Genomic DNA, 23,039 nt, shown 5'->3' with positions numbered 1-23,039 from the left:
AGCAGAGGGCCGCATGCTGCCTGGTCTCTTCTGTGGGGAGACCCCTCCAGTATGTCCACAGGATCCTCAGCTTCCAGCTTAGTCAGATGGATGAACCATCTTTTGAACTCCATCCCAGACACCTTTGCTTTGTTGACTTAATTGCACATCCTGAAAGCTGAGAGTTAAGTTTTTTTTTTTTTTTTAGGGCCAAATCTGTGGCATATGGAGGTTCCCAGGCTAGGGGTTCAGTCAGAGCTACATCTGCCGGCCACAGCCACAGCGCCGCAGGCTCCGAACCTCGTCTGCAACCTACACCACAGCTCACAGCAACGGGCAGCTGAGGGAGGCCAGGGATCAAAGCCGCAACTTCATGGTTCCTAGTTGGATTCGTTTCCCCTGTGCCATGACAGGAACTCCGAGGGCTAAATTTTATTTGGGGCAAAATAAGGAGACAGCATCCCGGGTAGCCCCCAGAAACCGCTGCCAGGAGACAAAGGATATAGGATATAGAGGAGTTTTTGCAACAAAGGGCAGGGAGCAGGAGCAAAAGAGGTCTGAAATCATTCTGTATTCTGAGTTTTCATAGCCTTCGGGGCTCACTGGCTCCCCCTTGGAGGTGGCTGCTAGAGATGGCTGCATTCTCATGACTGTGGCATCCTTAGTTTGGTCCACTTAACTACAGCCCAGGTATTTCAGATGGTCTTGAAATACTGCCCTTAACAGGAAAGGGGGCGTATCAGGATATGTGTGATCAAGGTGAGGGGAGAGGTGCACACATTTCACAGAAGTTTGTTGCTGGTCTTGAGAAGGTACTCCTAGTCACAAGGAGCAGCCATCACCATGAGGGATTTCAGTGTTTTTCTAGGTATGAGCAGATGCAAGAATCGGGCACATAAAATCTTCTAATGATATCTGACTATCTGAAGACCTGTTCTTCCAGTTTCCCCAGAGCAGAGCGCTTCATTCCTGATTTCCACCCTGAGCTCTGCTCAGGGGGTGCTGTGGGTCAGCAGCTGCAGTGGCTCGTGATCAAATCCAGGTAGAGGCAGATGGCAAGTGCAGAACTCCAGTTTGCAGCTTGTAGCAGAATTTCTTAACTCTGTACAGTCTGCCAGTGGACACTGCTCTGTTTTTAGGCCCAGAATCCCAAACAGAAAGAATTTGGGAGGTGGGAGAATTTGGGTTGTGGAGGGTTAAACCCACACATGAACTGAGCTGACCCCTGTGGCCTCATCCTCTTCCCAACCCATCTTTAAATCTCTAAAGACTCAACTATTTCCTTTGGAATAACTACCCCTAAGTGACTCTGGCCTTTAAAAAGGTGAAATGTTTTGTCTGGATGTACACAGAGCATGATAAAGTGAGAAAAAAGAATCTCTACATGTATGTGTGACTGGGTCACCTTGCTGTACAGCAGAAAATTGACAGAACACTGTAACCCAGCTATAATGGAAAAAATAAAAATCATTATAAAATAAAATTAAAAAAAGGTGGGGGGGAGGATGCAAAATGGTGAAGGGACAGACCTTAAACAAGTGCTGTGAGGAAGAGGATACCACTGAAAACTTTTTACACCTGCTGCCCTTGTGGTTGCCATGCAATGGCTGATCCATAAATAAAGTAGGAGCTCACCTTCCACATTTTGTATAGTGCTTAGACCCAGAAGCCTCCAAATTAGATGCTTCTCATGTTCATTTGACATCTGCAACAGGAGTTGAATCTATTAATAGCCTTAATACCTCACCCCTGGCTTGTCCTGTGTATTTTTAGAGGGGCATTCACATACTTTTCTCCCAAGTGAGAAACAATTCTGTGAGGACAGGTAGCGAGTCTGTTTTCCCTGACAGCCCAGAGCAACTCTCCAGCGAGTTAGCAGCAGAGCCCCGCAGGCACAGCGCTGTGCAGCCTCCTCCAAGAGGCCCCGGCTGTTCTGAGTACGTTCCAGCCTCTGTTATCTGAGTGCTTGGGTCATGAAAACCAGCGGTGGAGTGCAATCGCAGTCACTGTTAATTAGAGGGGAGTCTGGGGGCAAAGTGCCTTCACCTCTCCATGCTTCAGTTTCCTTGCTCCAAAGGGGGGAGGATGGCGGCACCACCTTGCTTGCAGATTGTGGTGCATATAAGTGAGCTCCTGGCCCCTGGCCACGAGTGCTTGGAAGAGGGTGGAGCACAGAGAAAGTGCACAGTAAATGGTGGCTGTTGTTATTGCTAGACTGTGTCATACTTGCCTTTACCTGGCTGTAAAATATTGACACTGTGATCTTTCATTCTCAAATCATAAGCCCCACCCCCACCCCACCTAACCGTTGTCCTTACATATTTTTTTTAGCAAGTTAGTTGAAAAGATTTACCTTAAGAAAAGATTCCCGTACTGATTTTTAAGGGAATGAAGTGTGACATGTGTACTAATTATCGTTTCCACTGTAAGACATCCAGGTTGCTGCCTGGCAGTTGGCAACAACAGTGGGCACTGTGCATGCTCAGGTGTACACTGAAAGCAGTTGAAATGTAATTTTCAAACTCGAGATTAATTTATATCCTTAGCTGGAACAAGTAGTCCTTTCAGATCACCTGATCCCCTTGTTTCTACCCATTCTTCAGGTGACTTTTTTTTTTCCCCCACCTGTGGCATGTGGAAGTTCCCCAACCAGGGATTGAACCCTTGCCACAGCAGTGACCTGAGCCACTGCTGTGACAAGGCCAGATCCTTAACTACTAGGCCACCAGGGAACTACCAGTTGACCTTTGTGATAATTTGGTAATTGTGTGGCTTCTGGACCATAACCCTGCTCAGTAACATCAAGCATTCAGGGCTGGCTTAATAACTCTGACTCACAGGAGCACTTTCAGGTCCTTGAAGTAGCTTTTTGCAAATAACTGCTAACAGTATAAATACTACCTAGCATCCTTTGGAAGGGTTAATATTCCCATTGTATCCTCAGGAAGTAATTTGCAAAACTGAAGAGTTCCGTTCAATAGAATTCCCCCTTAAGAAGAGCACCGGAGGGCTTATTCTGTTAGGTTCCCAGAGCCACACTGTCACTTGCCACTAGTCACTTTTGAGCACTTGATGTGGGGCTGGTGTAACTGAGGATCTGCATTTTTAAATTTTAATGAATTATGACTTAAATGTTTTTTTTCTTTTTCTTTTTTTTTTTCTTTTTTAGGGCTGCACCATATGGAGGTTCCTGGGCTAGGGATCGAATCGGAGCTGCAGCTGCCAGCCTACACCACAGCCACAGCAACTCGGGATCCCAGCCGCATCTGTGGCCAGCACACCACAGCTCACAGCAATGCTGGATCCTTAACCCACTGAGCAAGGCCAGGGATCAAGCCTGCAACCTCATGGTTCCTAGTTGGATTCATTTCCTCTGCACCACGACAGTGACTTGAATTATGACTTAAATTTAAAACAAGTAGGATGAGATGTTTTTCTGTTATATATATAAATTTATTCTGGTGGGACAGCATTCATGTAATCATGTCGGGTGAGATTTGGTGTGTACACTGACTGAGTATGTTTGTCACTTCTGATATCTCATTAATAATTTAAAAATTTTGGTTGTTAAAACATTTTTTGTGATATATTGTGTGAAATAAATATATTATTTAAATTCACTTTTTTAAAAAGTAAGGCTACATTACACACATGGCTCATGTTATATTTCTATTGGACAGTTCTGCTTTAGAGCTTCTGTTATAGGTAGCTGAAGTTAGCTTGTTTTCAAATTCAAAACTGGTTTTTAGACAGATTTTTTTATTTTATAGAATCCGAGGAATTTAGAAGAAGGGATCTTAGGAATCACCTAACCCCACCCTATCTTTTCTAGGTTCAAATTACTATAAAATGGCATGCCCTGATCCTAGATGGGGCTGGAACTTGATGTTCCTTGTAGCCTATAGCTTTGGGTCCTGAGTTAACTTGGCATCTGAAACATGGTGGTTGTCAGGGCTGCAAAGAACTTCCACCAGATCCAGACTGAAGAAAAGGGCTTTAAAAAGAACTTATTGTGGGCAGTGAGGAACAAGGATTTTTGTGCTGTGCCTGCCAGTGGACAGGTTGATCAGTTCCATGTTTGATGTGTATTTTTGTTGGATAGTATAACGATACTTTCCCAGAGAATAGTAACAAGGTACAAATAATTTCCCCGCTTTGTGTGAACATTTACTTTGGAAAACGCCATACATCTGGCTTTCCTATTTTAATTTAAGAACTTCTTTTCCCAAAGCCAGAGTCTTTGAACCAGACCCACAGCTTTTGTTCTTCATATGTTTATTATTTAGGTAGGTGGCCTGAGATGATTTGGTAAAAATTGAGGCCTGCTTTATGGTATTGCTTTCTTATTAGCAAAAACTGACTTAAAGGAAGAAGCCACCAGCAACTACAGGGAGCACCCTTAGAGCAACCAGAACTTTATTTCTGTTTTGACGAGTGGAGGAGGAAAGGGAGGCATTGCGAATTACTAAGTGGTGACTTGATTTATGGTCTGCCCATCAGGTTTAGAGCGGGCTGCTCCTGCTGCAGGTGCTGCTGACAAACCAGGCGACCTTTGATAGTGAACTTTTCTGAACCTGTTTCTTCATCTCACTAATCTTCACACAGTAGCGTGAGGATTAAGTGACACAGTCATGCAAGTGAAAGTGCTTTGTGCTTTGAAAGCACTACAAATGTAGGGCTGCTGTCTTGAAGGACTCCCTTTCTCCAAGGAGATACAGAACTTTTTCCTGAGTCACACTTGGTTTTGATGAGCCCTTGGATGAGTGAGTCAGGTTTGGAATGCGCATCTCCTGGGTTTCTGGCCCTTGACCCCATGATTTGGGAGTTCTCCGGGGTCCACTTTAATTCAGAGCCACTTCTGCTCTTGGTAGTGCAGGTGAGCTGCCTGAAGTCAGGGTTTAGAACAGGGAGGCTCTTAGTCCTATTGTATCGGGCATGGGCAGAGTCTTTAGAAAACCACCCAGGATTTAGAGAACAGGAGTGGGGAAAGGGAAGTTCTCTGCAGAAAAATATAGGTCAGACTTCAGTCAGATAACGAGTTTTATAGGCCATTCATTTGGCTGCAGGGTTGAATGCCACTCAGCATTCTCTAACATCTGTTTTCGAAGTAATTCCTAATATGTCATTCATTTAAGGACGAGAAATTGCAACGGGAAAGTCTAGTTTAATCTAATTTGTTTTAGTTGACCAGATGACCCCTCTTGAGCTTTGCTCAGTCAGATGAGATCTAGGGCCAGTTACCCTTTTAGCATCCCCAGGCTTCGGGATCCTCATTTGTAAACCCAGGGTTTGGTCTGTGGTCTGCAGGATTGCTGTCAGCTCTCCTTAGTCAATTGCATGTGCTTCGTGTAATTTAATGGCCAACAGACTTGTTCCTGAGAGACATGTCACTAAACAGAATGCCTCTTCTTGGCTTTTAAAGAGCTGGTAGATGGGTCAGCCTGGCCAGACTTTTTTTTTTTTGTCTTTTGTCTTTTTAGACAGCACCCATGGCATATGGAAGTTCCCAGGCTCGGGAGGTCACATCGGAGCTGTAGCTGCCGGCCTATTCCACAGCCACAACAACGTGGGATCCAGGACACGTTTGCGACCAACACCACAGCTCACAGCAACACAGCAACGCCCGATCCTTAACCCACTGGGCAAGGCCAGGGATCGAACCTACATCCTCATGGTTACTAGTCAGGTTCGTTAACCACGGAGCCATGACAGGAACTCTAGCCTGGCCAGACTTGTTTTTTCTTTTTTAGATTATACTTCCTGTAAAGTTATCATAAAACATTGATTATATTCCCTCTGCTGTGTGTCCGTCTTTGTATCTTACTTATTTTATACCTCATAGTCTGAACCTCTTAATCTTCTTCTCTTGCTCCTCCCCACCCAACCCTCTCTTCGCTGGTAACTGCTAGTTTGCTCTCTGAGTCTGTTTTATTATACTCATTTGTTGGGTTTTTTTAACTACACGTTTAAGTAAAAACATGCAATATTTGTCTTTATATGACTTGTTTCACTAAGCATAATTCTCTCTAGGTCCGTCCGTATTGTTACAAATGGCAAAGTTTCATTCTTCTTCATGGCTGAGTAGCATTCCAGTGTGTGTGTGTGCGTGTATATCTCACATCTTTAACCATTCATCTGTTGATGGACATTTTGGTTGCTTCCATATCTTGGCCATTGTAAATAACGCTGCCGTGAACACTGGAGTGCATGTATCTTTTTGAATTAGTGTTTTTGTTTTTTTCAGATATATCCCCAGGAGTAGAATGGCTGGATCATACAGTAGTTCTGTTTTTAGTTGGACTTGGCATTTCTTTGAAGTTTTCCTTGTCTGTTAGAAGGACTGAGGGTGCTGATTTTAACCTTTTTCACCTGCTGAGACTTTGCCTCGCCTCTGTCTGTGTGGATCGTGACCTTTATGTTTCTTGCCCCTGCAAATGTTTTGCCAGCTCCAAAGTCACCAGCCAAGATTAGCTTTGCTGGCCAACTGACTTTGTATGTATGGTTTAGTCTCTTCTTTAGCCTTAATTTTATTGTCTTATCTTTAAAAATAATGGGAGGGCTGACTTTGGAATGATTCTGGAATTAATACAGGAGACCTTGTACCAACAGTTATTGTGTAGTTACTGAGTGGCTGCCACCTGCCAGGAGACTGTGTCCACTGTGTGAAGGACACAATGAGTGGGGAAAAGAGTAGGGAAGTGGGCATTGCTCATTGCCGGTGGTGTGTTAATGGTACAGCCTCTTTGGAGAGCTGTGTGGTAATATCTACCATCATTTAAAATGCATATACTCTTTGACCGGCAGCTTCGCTTCTAAGAATCTATCCCACGGATAATCCTGCAACATTTGTGAAATGATTTGTGTACAAGGATATCCATTATAGCATCATTTGTCATAGTAAAAAATTAGAACATAACTTAAAAGCCCAATGAGGGACTGAGTAATTATATTATTAAATAATTTTATTATAACACATCGTCATAGTGAAATACTGCTCAGCATTAAATATGCTGGAACAGCAGAAATTGACAGAATATTGTAAAATTTTTAAAATTTTAAAAGTAATGGAACTATGCCAATATAGAACCATCTCTAAAATATTAAATATGGAGAAATAAGTGTAGAAGGCTATGAGTTTATGCTACTTGTGTGTGTGCCTATATGTGTGTGTGTTTAATTGGATATGTTCCAAAGAACACACAAAAAATCAATGCCAATGATTGGCTTGGGGGAGGATAACTGGGAGGTTACTTTTGCAGCTTTTAAATTTTACTCTATATACATGTGCCATCTTAAAACAAAAGACACTGTTATGCCCTGAAGGAGCTTGCAGTTTAGTTAGAGCATTGTAAGAAAGCCCAGGTAAGAAATATAAAGTATGGGGTAGATATTGACCTTATGGGAAGATTGATTTAAATGCTAAGCTCTCCATGTGCAGTTGACTACATTTGCCCGAAGTCTACAGGGCATGCAGGGCAGAACTTTAACAGGGTCAACTTCCAAACCTTAGTGTTTCACCTTGGGGAGAGGGCACCAGGGCTAAAGCAGGTTGTGGACCTTGTCCTGTGATGGTGGGAAGAGCCCACAGGCTCTGAAGCAGATCTGGCTTGGGATTCTGGCTCTGCCGCTTGCTGAACATGCAATTTGGGGCAGGGTTGCTTGAGGCCCAGAGCATCATTCTACTCATCCATAGATGAAGATAAGTCACTTTCCTCATGCTATGTGGTGAACCCTCCTGCAGACCATGAAGTGCTCTTCAATTAAAGTGAAGCAAAAATGTATCTTTTCCCCCTTCTGCCAAATGCGTTGGCAGGAGTTGTACAATCAGATGTAAAATTAGAAAAGTAGGCCAGAGTATTTTGGAATCCTTGATTTCTGACCTTGGGCAAGTCATTTCACCCTTGAGACCTGTTTCCCTGTTTGAAAAATGAAAGAGCTGTGTGCGTCTTTGGGGCCCCTTCCAGTGGTCGCATTTCGTGACAGGGTGGCATTAGCAGTGTTTCCCGTCTTGGGTGAGATGAGTCATTCTGACTGTAAAGTCCACCTGTGAGGAGGAAGTCTCTGAGAATTATCCTTGTGCTGGAGAATCTGAGCCTCTGGGGAAAAACGGGGCCTGCAATGGTGGTAGGGGTTGGGGGGCGCACTGCTGCCACCAAAGGCGGAGACTAAGAATGCAAAGTGAGCAAAGATGCATTGTCTCTGTGTTCACCTCCGTAACCTCCTTTGCTTTCAAATGTTCTCATGAACTGGACGATTGGAAAAACCCTGCTTAACCCATGTTTAATGGGTGGGATGTTTAATTATGACTGGTGTATTTTGCCAGTTGTCACTCCTCTTTGGTCTTTCTGTGCAGTTTAGTGACACTTCTTCCATGCTGCCTTGGCTCCTATGTACTCCTCATTGCATCTCAAAACTTAGATCAGAAACTATCCCCTATTTATCTTTGTGTCCCTAGCACCTAGCACAGTTTCTGGCACCTGAGAGAGGAGCTCTTTGTACGTATAAGATGGGATGGATTAATGACCCATTTAGGGCAGTATTACACTAATCTTTTATTATTATTATTTGTCTCTTTTGCCATTTCTTGAGCCACTCCGCAGCATATGGAGGTTCTCAGGCTAGGGGTCTAATCAGAGCTGTCGCCACCGGCCTACACCACAGCTCACGGCAACGCCGGATCTCTAACCTGCTGAGCGAGGCCAGGGATCAAACCCGCAACCTTGTGGTTCCTAGTCGGATTCGTTAACCACTGAGCCATGACAGGAACTCCTAATCTTATTAATCTTGACCACCACCCTTACTATAACTATCACCATTCTGGTACAGTGATGTTGTAGCCATCAGTACCTTATTATTTTGAGAAGTATTTCATATTCAAAAAAGTTCACACTAAAAAACAACAGAACCCTCCCTTTTGCATTGTATTTTAACAGAATGTGATGTGCCAAAAAAAAAAAAAGGGGGGGGGGGCTATGTGTTTTAGGCAGCCTCCCTGTATTAGAATATATAATGTATATGTATCTAAAATTTATCACCACCAACATTTGGCACACAGGTCTTTGGCTAGCAGCAATAAACAGCATATAGTACTCACTCAGCCCCCAAGCCCGGGTGACTGTCCTGATTCTTGTCTTTTAAAGCTAATTAAAAGGAGTTTTAATTAGGCAGTTAAATCTGAAAAGGAGCTTTAAGATTAAAATAAATAATTGATGTTTACAAATGCAGGGTGCAGGATCATTCAGAGAGTTTAGAAGTAGCTGTAAAGAACCCCGGAGGGGGGAGTTATCATCATGGTGCAGTGGAAACAAATCTGACAAGGAACCATGAGGTTGCCGGTTTGATCCCTGGCCTCGCTTATGGCCTTGCTTATGGCCTCACTCAGTGGGTTAAGGATCCGGAGTTGCCATGAAATGTGGTGTAGGTCACAGGGTCACAGACGCAGCTCGGAAGTGGCCTTAACCTCAAGGTGGTTATTTGAGTGAAGTAGTTAGTCCACATTTGTTTAATTTCAGTGTATGATAGGTAAGGTAAGTTAGGGAGTTAGATCCCATGCTCCTGAAGGTTCAATTGTAACATGGGGGGAGAGAGAGTGTGTGTGTATATTTTCCTGTAGAATCGTTCTAATAATGATGAAAGACCTATTCATAAAGTTCCTTTCCAGAGCTCAATACATTCATTTCATGGCTTGTTCAAAAATGGTGAAGAGGAGTTCCCACTGTAGCACAGTGGATTAAGGATCCAGCATTGCTGCAGTTGTGGCTCACATTTGAACCCTGGCCTAGGTGTGGCCAAAAACAAAAAAATGGGGAGGAGAGGAGAAAACTGTATCTTAAAGTCAAACCAAGCCATGCTCTTGGCAAAGTAGTGACTGACCCTTGCATAAATCCTTTGGTTGAGGCCCAGCAACAGCATCCTGCCCTAATACAAGGGACCAAAAATTAACTCTTGGCAGCCAAGCCTGAAACTTCTAATGGGAAAGTGGGATCACCTGCTATTCTGGAAATTAACTGTCCTTTCTGATTTATTTTTGGCCAACACATATGTGCCTTTTAAGAGAATAAATAGGAGTTCCCATTGTGGCTCAGTGGTAACAAACCCAACTAGTATCCATGAGGACACGAGTTCGATGCCTAGCCTTGCTTAGTGGGTTAAGGATCTGGCATTGCTGAGAGCCATGGTGTAGGTCACAGATGTGGCTCAGATCCGGAATTGCTGTGGCTGTGGTGTAAGCTGACAGCTACAGCTCCAATTCAACCCCTAGCCTGGGAACTTCCATGTGCCTCGGGTGCAGCCCTAAAAAGCAAACAAAAAAATAAAAAATAAAAGAGAGAATAAATAGTGCTATTTCCTGTTCTCTTCACTTTCCAGTTTTGCTTTATCTTTGCATCATGCTTTGCAGTTTACAGATAAGCATAATGAGTGAGAGGTCTGGTAACCTGACTTGGATCATATTTCTTATTGAGTCACTGCTGAGAAACTTGTTTGTGAACAGGAAGCAGCCCATGAAAATGTCTGTACACAGTAACAAGCCAGACTGTGAGGAAACTGGACCATTTTCTAGTTGGAAGACAGAAGGGTAGAAGGATGTGTCTGCAACCCAGGGGATCGCACATTTGTGATCTAGGATTAACTTGATAATTCATCTCTTGGTGTGTGTTTAAGATTTTTTTTTTTAATGCTGTTAAAAACTTCTAGTTATTGAAGATGAGGGAAACAATCCACAGTAACTTTTCTCTAGAAGGAAAAGTTGGATTAGTGGTAACTAGTATTACCTATTAGTAGTCTGCTAACATATAAACTGATTGCTAGGCCAGTTATTTTTAAAAAATGGAGCTGTAGTTACACAGAAGTTAACCCGGGGACATTTACACTTAGCCTAGATGGCTGTAAGGCCCCTTCTGTCTCTGATAGTCTCTGATTCTATTTAAATTTATATTTTTGTGATCTTTGTTTTTAATCATCTTTCATACTTATTATAGCAATATATTCAAAAGTTAGCAGATCAGTCCCGTAGAATCAACAGTATACTTGAATGTGGGCAAATTATAAAGAATAACCTGTCATCTAATGTGCCATCTCTCAGATTCTGAGAAAACAGTTGGCATTGTCTTGTGTACCTTCTTGTAATGAAGCAGCAGAAGAGAAGCAAAGAGAAATAAATAGATAAATATTTGTGAAATAGAATAGTCATCAGCAAGATTTTAAAAGCACACCTGCTTGGTGTCATTTTACTTTAGAAGTAAGGATTGTGACTGCAAAGTAGAGCCATATGAATCAAGAAGCTATTTTTTTGTTGTTTAATCCATTCTTCAAGATTCAGGCATGCCTGCCCTCAGTTGTTTTTGTAGCCTCCTATAGCTCTTAATTTGGTTTACACTCTAACAGGTGGTAGGATGTGATTCATGTTCCATCCGGTTTTGCCCAGAAATATTCAAGCAGCTTCTGTGGAAAAAAAACTTTAAACCAGGTTTAGCTTTTAAGTGAATAATATAACCAGGTCAGCATAATACAAAGACTGAAACATAAGAAAGAAAAGCATTATCAGGTGTAACTTAGACTCTAAATGCTAGTAATTAGTATTTGGCTGGAGAGATTGATCTCAGAATAAACTGTAAAAGATTATTTTCTTAATGGGAATACATGATTTTAAGAAGGAATAACTTGAGACATTGTCTTAATGCTTAACACTTATACTGTAAAATTGGAAGTCAGGGTCAGTTTTCTGTTTACAAAGTTGGTTATGTGTGCAATTTTTTAAAAACAATTTATTAGTGAAATTTATTTTTTAGAAGGAAACCCTCCCACCACATTTCTGTCATCCTCTGGACAAAATAGAGGATGGGATTGGGAAATGCAAGCTTCAGGTACACACCTGAATACATAAAATAGAATCCATTTTATTTTTCATTTCAAATACTTTTCCAAAGCCTTAGTTCACTGAATTGCCTTAATTTTGGAGAAGATCGTGGTATCTTTGCTTTCACTTTTTTGGGGGGGGAGAGGGGTGGAGTTCCTGTCGTGGCTCAGCGGAAACGAATTTGACTAGCATCATGAGGATGCAGGTTCGATCCCTGGCCTCACTCAGTGGGTAAAGGATCCAGCTTTGCCATGAGCTGTGGTGTAGGTCGCAGGTGGGGCTCAGGTCTGGTGTGGCTGTGGCGTAGGCTGGTGGCTATAGCTCCGATTCAACCCCTAGCCTGGGAACCTCCATATGCCTCAGGTGCGGCCCTAAAAAGACAAAAAGAAAAAAAACCCAAAACTTTTTATCCCCCTTTTTTTTGCCACACCCACAGTATATGTAAGTTCCTGGGGTCAAATGCAAGCCAGATCTGTGACCTACACCAGAGCTGCAACAATGCTGGATCCTTAGCCCACTGCACTCAGGATCCAGCCAGCAACACTACAGACCATTAACGTACCATGCCACAGCAGGAACTCCTAACTTTTCTGAGTATGATAAATGCTGGGTTTGTTCAAAGCACTAAAATTGGCTTGCAAAAGACACTTACTATGGGATTCTGTGTTCAAGGCCTTTCTTCTTTGTTTAATCCTGGAACAAAGCTGTTTGTTTTAAAGTGGTATGAGTTAATAGACCAACCTCATATTTCCCATAAAACGTGTAACAATTACCCAGATGGCAAATGATGATATATATACATTTTCAATATGACTGTCTCCTTTGGGCCAGATGGTGATTTAATGTGAATTGTCAAACATTTATGTTTCTTATTATATTATCTTATTTTGCCTAAGCCAAGCAAGCAACATTATATGGAACGCACTCAGGAATCACAAAAGGACAACAGAAACTCAGACACTAAGTGGCAGGTGGCATCTGCCCCATATGGCATGTAATGGCTCACAGCCAGCACCTGCTTTGCCCTCTGGAAGCTTCAGGAAATACCTGTTGAAATGCTGTACATTTCCTCTCCCTCCCCAGACCCTTCTCTGCCCTCTTTTGAAGCAGCCATGCTTGCTCAGCACCTCAGGTTTGTGTGTAGAAGAGCAGTTTAGTTCTTCCTTGGGCATTTTTCTTCCACGCTGTCTATTGTCATGCTCTGGCTTGTTATGGGCACCACCCCCGCTCTTTCCTCTTAGATGGATCGAGAGCTTTGCAGAGAGATGGGTCACTTGTGGGGTAAGTCATGTGCCCAGTCACAGGACTCCTTCAGGACAGCTTGCCGCCTGTAGGTCGGCACAGAACACAGCCCCGGGCCTGTGGGGCTCCCTACTCGTGAGTCGTGAGTCGAGGGCAAACATCTGCTGTTCTTGTTTGCAACATAAAGGTTTGCGTGTTTCCTACAGCATCAAATCCCTGTGAATTTTTTCTTCAGAAACACATGAAAATCTGAGTAACGTGGTGCATGACATCAGGCTGTGACAAGCAGCCTGTCATTGTGCATCCTGAATTTGATCAGGATATCTGTTTTAAGAAATTCAAAATCGGTTAAAACTCAGCTTTTTTTTTTTAAACATTTTTTTTGTTTTTGTTTTTTTCCTTTCTGCCCTCCCTACAGCATGTGGAAATGTAGAAGTTCCTGGGGCAGGGATCAAACCTGTGCCATAGCAGTGACATTGTGGGATACTTAACCTGTTGCACCACCAGAGAACTCCCAAATGTTTCTTTTACAGACCTCTCATTGCAAGAATAAACATAAAATACAGAAGAAAATCTCTGAGAAACACTTTGAAACCTGTTTGTTTTTTTTTTTTCTATTATCTCATCAAAGACTGCTCAACCTGCATTAAGAACAGTTAGATGTTGTCACTTGAAACATCATTTTGGTGGCATTCCTGGTGGAGACAGTTAGCCAGGGCTGTAGGAGCCCTTCCATCTCACAGGGTCTAGCGTTATTTCAGATCAGATAGCAACAGGTTCTCAAGACCTGATCCAAACGACATTTCATGTTTTATTTTTCCTGCCTGTTGATTAGGTGTCCTTGTCTAATTATGCTATAGGAAATTTTAAAACAGGAAAATTTAAAACATAGTGTGGAGCTATGCTTGAAGGGTAGTCATATCAGGAACTGAGCAGCAACTGAGTGTTGTGTAGATGAAAGTTTACATAAAAGTGTATGTTGGTTGTTTGTATTTACAACACATGTGGCACATGCCCAGCAGTCAATTTCAGACCTTCCTTGAGGAGGAACCAAGTACTTTCATTGCTGAGTGTTGTTTTAGGCTCCAGCTTATAGTCAGGTCTGCAGCTTCATTATCATCCTTTGGCCTGGAGTTTGGTCTCACCGAAGATAAGCAGTGGGGTAGTTCTCGTCATGGCACAGGGGAAACGAATCTGACTAGGAACCATGAGGTTGCAGGTTCCATCCCTGGCTTCGCTCAGTGGGTTAAGGATCTGGCATTGCCATGAGCTATGGTGTAGGTTGCAGGTTTGCCTCAGATCCCGTGTCATTCTGGATGTGGTGTAGGCCTGCAGCTGTAGCTCCAATTTGACCCTTAGCCTGGGAACATCCATATTCCTAGTGTGCAGCCCTAAAAAGCCAAAAAAAAAAAAAAAAAAAGGATAAGTGGTGGGACCCATCTCTGTTCAGGGTGTATAACAACATTTGCATATACATTTATAGAGAAATTTCTTCTACATGTCTCATTAGATCCACCAACATCTGTATAGCAGGGGTAGAACAGTTATAATTGCGAGTTTATAACCAAATCGTATGAATCCACTCAAGACATCTCATTGATGGGGAGAAAGGGAAGGGAAAAGGATAAAACAGTTATATCAACTCTGGGTGTGACTGCCACCAATAATTTTAGAGTAAATTACATTAAAAACTTTTCTTCAGCTGACAGTTCTGGGTTCTAGGGATGCTTTGGAATAGTCATACTTGTGAGGTGTTTCCAACAGAAATTCTTCAGTGCTCTTTCAGTTCTTTCATGAAAAAGTCAAACCTGGGAGTTCCCGCTGTGGTGCAGTGGGTTAGGAATCCAACTGCAGTGGCTTGGGTCACTGCGGAGGTGTGGGTTTGAATCCCCAGACCAGCAGAGTGAGTTAAGAATCTGGTGTTGCCACAGTGTCGGTCACAGATGCAGTTCAGAGTCAATTCCTGGCCGGTGACTTCCATATGCTGCTGGGGTGGCCAAAAAGTCAAAACTGGGTACTGGTTTTTATCCTGGGATCTCCTAAGACGACTCCTCAAGCCAAGGCAGTATGGAGAACATGGAAGAGAGATGTGTCCGAGTGGCCCCCAGGAGCACGAACAAGTATTTGGGTTTCTCTATTGTTGATCTTCTGAAGAACTCAATGTGCTTTCCATGTCAGTTTTTTAGGGGATAGAATAGGTACTGCTTACTTTGAGACATTGGAGTTCAACTGAGACTGCATGAATATGCTTTTAATTTGTAGCGCTAGCATTTGTTAAGTAGGGGTGAGTATGCTCTGTCTCCTTAGCACCTGAGTCTGTTAGCTCCCGTTTGGAGAAGGGCCCAGACAAGATACTCAGCTGTATCTCGATTCACTTAGAAGATATGGCTCCCAACCTAATTAGAATTTTAAAGTAGGTTTCTCTTTATATCTTTGACCTTTCTGTTGGGCCTTTGGGTAAACATGTCCATTAAAATGGAAACAAATTGTTTAAAATGGGAATTCTGCTCACGGTTTTTTTAAAGTGGGGAGTCCCCTGAGAAGATAGCCATGTATGACTGAATGCTCTATGATTTCTAGTTTGTTACTGTTGCCAGGAAAATAAGCCAGGGGATATTTGCTCTATACAGCCTTCTGTAAAGTGACCACTTCTTCACATCACCAAGATGTCAAGGCAAAGTCTGTATACACAGCGGTTTTTATATCCTTTCCAATTTAGGAACCATCATCCAGTGATCGGGTTTCATGGTTTTTTTTTTGTCTTTTTGTCTTTTTTTGTTGTTGTTGCTATTTCTTGGGCCGCTCCCGCGGCATATGGAGGTTCCCAGGCTAGGGGTCGAATCGGAGCTGTAGCCACTAGCCTACGCCAGAGCCACAGCAACGCGGGATCCGAGCCACGTCTGCAACCTACACCACAGCTCATGGCAACGCCGGATCGTTAACCCGCTGAGCAAGGGCAGGGACCGAACCCGCAACCTCATGGTTCCTAGTCGGATTCGTTAACCACTGCGCCACGACGGGAACTCCGGGTTTCATGTTTTTAGTGTAGGCTAATGGTTAAAAAAGCCTGAGTCCAAGTTTGAGGCTGCCTGGCACTTTCTAGTAGTATCTCTTCTTTTTAAACCTCAATATGCTTATCTGTAAAACAGGGATACATGTTATCTTTATGTGATTTTCATGGTTTGTATATCTAAAGTATGTAGAACAACGCTTGGGATGTACAGAAAGCCAGTTCTCAAGAGCTACAGATACTGTTTTAACTATACCTACTGTTGTGTGCTTTGTACTTTATGTTAACTGTTTAAAGCTAGATTAATGGACCTCATGAGCAGGGTTTTCACAGCATCTGAGATTCTAATACCAACTTTCAATCAAGTGGTTTCTACAGTCCAGTTGGCTGGGAGGTCTGTTCAGCCTTTATTGGAAGAAATAGCCTGACTGCTCACTGCAGCAACAGCCATGCTGTTTTTGTCCTTCGGAGCCTGAAAGTAGTAGAGCTGTGGATGCATTGGCTGTCTGATGCTGCCAGCCATGATCAGAACCGCAGCACAGAGTTTGATGTTTGTGCATGCTGTGTCTACCAATTCCCTTTTAAGAGTCTCCTCATATCTTAAATGTCAATACCTTTCATCCTTCCTTGGAGCATGTTTGGTTTGTTATTATTAAGAGGATCACTTACCGTTTCTCAAGAGTGAGGCTAGTGGACACTGCTCCTTTCTCAATTCTTTGGAGAACCTCTTGCCTTACCCACACATCATAAGATTACCATTTGCTAGGACTTAACTAATTTCTTCATACCCCAGGAGCTAAAAGTCAAAGGAAGAGGGAATGTTTGTATTTTTCATTTTCAGCATATAGAGTTCCCAAGCCAGGGATCAGATCTGAACCACAGTCATGACCTAAGCTGTGGCTGCAGCAACACTGGATCCTTAACCCAGTGCTCCCAAGATGCCGCCCATTAAGTTTCGCCACAGTGGGAACTACAAGATGAAATGGTTTTTTTGTTTTGTTTTCTGTTTTTGTCTTTTTAGGGCCACAGCCAAGGCATGTGGAAGCTCCCAGGCTAGGGGGCAAAGCAGAGCTGTGGCTGCCGGCCTTCGCCACAGCAATGCAGATCCAAGCCATGTCTGCAACCTACACCACAGCTCATGGCAACACTGGATCCTTAACCCACTGAGTGAGGCCAAGGATTAAACCTGCGAACTCATGGATACTAGTCAGGTTTGTTAACCACAGAGCCACAACGGGAACTCCCAAAATGGTTTTTAATAATACAAAAGTTAGTAAGAAGAAAGGACAGAAAAAAGATAATCAACTGTAGGAAAGAGCAAAAGAATATTTCACAACTGCTAGACTGACTGACTGCTAGTCTTTAACTTGGATTCTTCCCCCACTCCTGTAAATTGGCTATTTGCTGAGCAAGTTTAGAAAAATTCCACCTATTCAATCATGTTTTCCAAACACCGTTTCTCATAGTAAACCAGTGCTTGGTGTGTATGCACTGATTTTTATATCCTGTTAAACAAGGGTGGGATTTCTTTTAACTCAACGTTTATGTGCAAAATTTGTTACTTTGCTTTAGTGGTCTCCGCTATTACCCAAATTGTTAATAAGCCAATAAGTGATTATTGGATGGCTGTATAAGTGGTTTTTAAAAAAATGAATAGACACAGGGAGTTCCTACTGTGGCACATCGGAAACGAATCCAACTACTATCCATGAGGCTGCGGGTTCGAGCCCTGCCTGCGCTCGGCGGGTCAGGGATTCGACGTTGTGGGAAAGCTGAGGTGTAGGTCAAAGACATGGCTCGGATCCTGCCTTGCTGTGGCTGTGGTGAAGGCTGGCAGCTACAGCTCCGATTCCACCTCTAGCCTGGGAACCTCCATATGCTGCAGGTGCAGCCCCAAAAGCAAAATACTACTACTACGATAAAATGAATTAAGTGATCTGTGTTTCCATTCAGATTTTGTCATCTCCCTACCCGCCACCATCAGCAATGACAGTGTAAATTATGTGGTATCTGCCATTTAAAAACCATTTTAATTCCCCCAAACCTTGGCCCCCAGCCACAGTGGTCAACCTTCTCTGCCACTGAAATCAGCTGGAGCCACTGAATCAGTTGAACAGCTAAATCCCATTAATTAGAACAGAGGAGACAGAACCTGACTTCTTCTCGGCCTAATGTAATGAGAAAACAAATGTGAAGCTGGTGCAGAAATTAACACTGTAAATCAAATATACATCAATTAAAAATAAAATTAAATTTTTAACTATGGCCTCTCCTTCCTTTTCTGTTTTAAACACAGGACATGGATTTGATTGACATACTTTGGAGGCAAGATATAGACCTTGGAGTAAGTAGAGAGGTATTTGACTTCAGTCAACGACGGAAGGAGCATGAGCTGGAAAAACAGAGAAAACTTGAGAAGGAAAGACAAGAACAACTCCAAAAGGAGCAAGAGAAAGCCTTTTTCGCTCAGTTACAACTAGATGAAGAGACAGGCGAATTCCTCCCAATTCAGCCAGCACAACACATCCCGACAGAAACCAGTGGATCTGCCGACTATTCCCAGGTACAGGGTACTTGGTTCTTGGGAAGGTGCATGGCAGGGTTTAAAGAACAAATAGCGACTCAGGAGTTAAAACATCTTAATGTGAGTTCCAGCTTTGCCTTTTACTGTTAACAACCTTAATAAGTCAACTTCCCAACCTTGGCCTCCTGATAAAGTTCAAACCTTGACTGACTTACCTCAGAGTATAAGGATTAGGACATAAATTACATGAAGAGAGATTTATAAGCTGTAAAAACATCACGTAATTTGAACATTTGAGATATTGAAACATTCAATCCACACAATATATGAATTAATTGCCATTATCCTACTTTATCTACAGATGAGCAATCGGAGCTCAAAGAGGTTAAATGACCTGCCCAGAAATTGGGGGAGCCAAGATTTGAAACCAAATAGTCTGGTTTGATTGTCTGCTCTTTATTAAAATGATTTTTGCAATAAGAGAAATGTCTGATTAACTAGACTGTAAACATTGTATGAACACTGAACAATTTTTTTTTCCTGTATATCTTTCCCTTTTATGCAGGTAGCCCACATTCCCAAACCAGATGCTTTGTATTTTGTTGACTGCATGCAGCTTTTGGCAGAGACATTCCCATTTGTAGATGACAATGAGGTATTAACATTTGGTTAACAGCAAATCTTCACACCTTATATATCCTATATTGATCCCTTTGATATGTCTTCATGAATGAAAAACAGTATTTTAGGAGCAAATTTTATCATGGAAACTTTGGCCTATAGGTAACTTTACAATTGGGGAAAAAACAAAAACAAAAACCACATAGTACAAAAAACGTTTACTCCTGCATAGCCAGAAGCATGGATCAGCAGAAACATTTGTTATAGGTACTTAAAAATAAATTCCCATGTGTAAAAAGCAAGCTTACCAGGTAGTAAACCAAGACTTGTTCAATTAAGTTTTAATAAATTTATTGTTTAAACACTATACTAGGTATTACATAGAAAAATACACATTAAATTCTAAAGACTGTTCTTTTTTGAAGTTTATCTTCAGTGTACAGGATAAAGCCATTAAGCTAGTAAAATGAGCAAATCTGGAGTCAGTTGGACAAGGAAAAAAATGTGTTTCATTATCTAGAAATAGAAGTCACCATTATTAGGGAGTTCCCTTTGTGGCTTAGTGGGTTAAGAACCTGATATAATCTCCATGGGGATGTGGGTTTGGTCCCTGGCCTTGGCCAGTGGGTTAAGGATTTTGCCTTGCTGCAACAGTGTAGGTGTCAGATGTGGCTGGGATCCTGTGTTGCTGTGGCTATGTAGGCTGGCAGCAGTGGCTCCACTTTGACCCCTAGACTGGGAACTTCCATATGCCGCAGGTGTGGCGATAAAATGGTAAAATAAAACAGTCACCATTATTAGTAGATAAATACCGAACTGTAGCCTATTCCAGTTTAAGATGGGATACCCATTTTGCTGGGTGGCAGATTCATGTAGATAAATGCCTTCTCAATTTTAGGTTTCTTCGGCTACGTTTCAATCACTTGTTCCTGATATTCCCAGTCACGTCGAAAGCCCAGTCTTCATTGCTCCTAACCAGGCTCAGTCCCCTGAAACTCTTGTCAGTCAGTTAGCCACTACTGAGGTAGACGACATGCAACAGGATATTGAGCAAGTTTGGGAGGAGCTATTATCCATTCCAGAATTACAGGTAACTAAGATCTAACATAATAAATACCAAAGATGCTATTTTGTCCCTTCCGTAATCCCAGTTATTTATATACTGCCTACTTAAATGAAGGATTAGAGTGAGCTTTTAGTCCTGAGAGCTGCCTATGCTCACTTCAGTGAACTTTGGTTAGTTAAATGGACTGGTATCTTGAGGACAAATAAAGTCACAGAGCTGAAGTCTGGGAGTTCCTGTTGTGGCTCAGCAGTAACGAACCCAAAAGGTATCCATGAGAATGTGGGTTCAATCCCTGGCCATGATCAGTGGGTTAAGGATCCGATGTTTCCATGAACTGTGGTGTAGGTCGCAGTCGAGGCTCAGATCCCATGTAGCTGTAGCTGTGGCATAGGCTGGCAGCTGCAGCTCCAGTTGGGCCCCTAGCCTGGGAACTTCCATATGCCACAGGTGAGGCCCTAAAAAAGCAAAATTAATTAATTGATTAACCTGAAGTCTAATCTGGGAACTCTGAAAATACATATGCTTAGGCACAAACATCTGTTGGAAATGGGAATTATCTCTGAATTACAGAGAAGTTTGGAGAGAATATAGGTGGGGCGTTTTCCATTGGGTATGGATTATCAGCTATTAAAAATATTTAACCTTGATTTACATAGTGTAAACTTCTTTTCCACACAGTGTCTTAATATTCAAAATGACAACCTTGCTGAGACTAGCACGGTTCCAAGTCCAGAAACCAAACCGACAGAAATTGACAACAACTATCATTTCTATTCACCAAATCCCTCACTGGAAAAAGAAGTAGGTAACTGCAGTCCACATTTTCTCAGCGCTTTCGAGGATTCCTTCAGCAGCATCCTCTCCACAGAAGACTCAAGCCAGATGACAGTGAACTCATTAAATTCATACGCAACAGGAAACACAGATTTTGGTGATGAATTTTATTCTGCTTTCATAGCAGAGCCCAGTACCAGCAACAGCATGCCCTCCTCTGCTACTTTAAGCCAGTCACTGTCTGAACTTCTGTATGGGCCCATTGATCTCTCTGATCTATCTCTTTGTAAAGCCTTCAACCAAGACCACCGTGAAAGCACAACAGCAGAATTCAATGATTCTGACTCTGGCATTTCACTAAACCCAAGTCCCAGCATGGCATCACCGGAACACTCAGTGGAATCTTCTATCTATGGAGACACACTGCTTGGCTTCAGTGATTCTGAAATGGAAGAGTTAGATAGTGCCCCTGGAAGTGTTAAACAAAATAGTCCTAAAACACAGCCTGTACAACCTTCTGGGGATACAGTCCAACCCCTGTCACCACCTCAGGGTAATAGTGCTCCAGTGTGTGATGCCCAGTCTGAAAACACACCAAAGAAAGAAGTGCCTATAAGTCCCGGTCATCGAAAAACCCCATTCACAAAAGACAAACATTCAAGCCGCTTGGAGGCTCATCTCACAAGAGATGAGCTAAGGGCAAAAGCTCTACATATCCCATTCCCTGTAGAAAAAATTATTAACCTCCCAGTTGATGACTTCAATGAAATGATGTCCAAGGAGCAATTCAATGAGGCTCAGCTTGCATTAATTCGAGATATACGTAGGAGGGGCAAGAATAAAGTGGCTGCTCAAAATTGCAGAAAAAGAAAACTGGAAAACATAGTGGAACTGGAGCAAGATTTAGATCATTTAAAAGATGAAAAAGAAAAATTGCTCAAAGAAAAAGGAGAAAACGACAAAAGTCTCCATCTACTGAAAAAACAACTCAGCACCTTGTACCTTGAAGTTTTCAGTATGTTACGTGATGAAGATGGAAAGCCTTACTCTCCAAGTGAATACTCCCTGCAGCAAACAAGAGATGGCAATGTATTCCTTGTTCCCAAAAGTAAGAAGCCAGATGTGAAGAAAAACTAGATTTGGGCATATCTGACCTTTTCTGAGCTAGTGGATTTTTTTTTTTTTTAATACTAAAAGCTCTTACTGTGATGTGAAATGCAGAAATATACTTTATAAGTAATTCTATGCAAAATTATAGTCAAAACTAGTGTAGAAAATATAAAACTTTGAAAAGCATTAAAATAAGTTATCAGTATGCTGAATCAGTAGTTTCACTTTAATTACAAACTTAATTTCTTAGAACACCATTTGGGCTAGTTTCTGTATACGTGTAAATACTACAAAATCTTATTTATACTATTCTTGTCTCATTTGTTACGTTCAGATTTATATGATACAACATCTGGCTAAAAGCAAATTGTTGCAAAACTAACCACTATGTACTTTTTTATAAATACCATATGAACAAAAATGGCATTTTTTACATTAAATTGTTTAGCTCTGGCAAAAAACAATTTAGTTGAAAAGTTGGTACTAATAAAGAATATGACTCAAATTATTTCTCTGAAATTCATTTGCATTTATTCATAGTATCTTCTGTGACAATATGAAAAGCATGCTAAAATGGCAAAGAGTATCAAAAAGATTTCCTAAAAAATTACTTACATATAGCATGCACCCAGGTGGCAACATTTGGGAAGTGTGGGAAACCCATTCTATTAGCAAAGATGGAACACAGGAAAGTCTAAAGGTTCTAGGAGTCTATTTGAGAAAGAATAACTATATGGTTGACCGTAGAGGGAGAAAAAAAGGTGGGTCAGTAGAATAGGACATGGCAAAGATCCTTGCTAAGCCTTTAAAAACCTTGACTTTTACCTAGTGGGGAGCTTCTGGAGGTGTTAGGAGT

The 23,039-nt window shown here is 42.1% G+C and overlaps 1 protein-coding gene across 4 annotated transcripts in view; it reads left to right on the top strand.

The window, feature by feature from the left end:
* NFE2L2 (NFE2 like bZIP transcription factor 2) overlaps positions 1-22,691 on the top strand; it is a 35,949-nt gene extending 13,258 nt beyond the window's left edge. For 3 of the 4 annotated variants that reach the window (XM_047772943.1, XM_047772945.1, XM_047772944.1), the window contains exons 2-5: positions 18,385-18,651; positions 19,178-19,267; positions 20,132-20,323; positions 20,978-22,691. In XM_047772943.1, the coding sequence (XP_047628899.1) occupies positions 18,385-18,651; positions 19,178-19,267; positions 20,132-20,323; positions 20,978-22,210 (1,782 nt within the window). In that variant the 3' untranslated portion in view covers positions 22,211-22,691. The remainder of the gene's footprint in view (positions 1-18,384; positions 18,652-19,177; positions 19,268-20,131; positions 20,324-20,977) is intronic. The other variant, XM_047772947.1, reaches the window with a different exon arrangement.
* Positions 22,692-23,039: the final 348 nt, after the last annotated feature.

This window comes from Phacochoerus africanus, chromosome 3, assembly GCF_016906955.1.
Source record: "Phacochoerus africanus isolate WHEZ1 chromosome 3, ROS_Pafr_v1, whole genome shotgun sequence".
In the NCBI taxonomy this organism is placed as follows: Eukaryota; Metazoa; Chordata; class Mammalia; order Artiodactyla; family Suidae; genus Phacochoerus; species Phacochoerus africanus.
The sequence above is the reverse complement of the archived record's forward strand: the minus strand, read 5'-3'. Positions and strand labels throughout refer to the sequence as shown.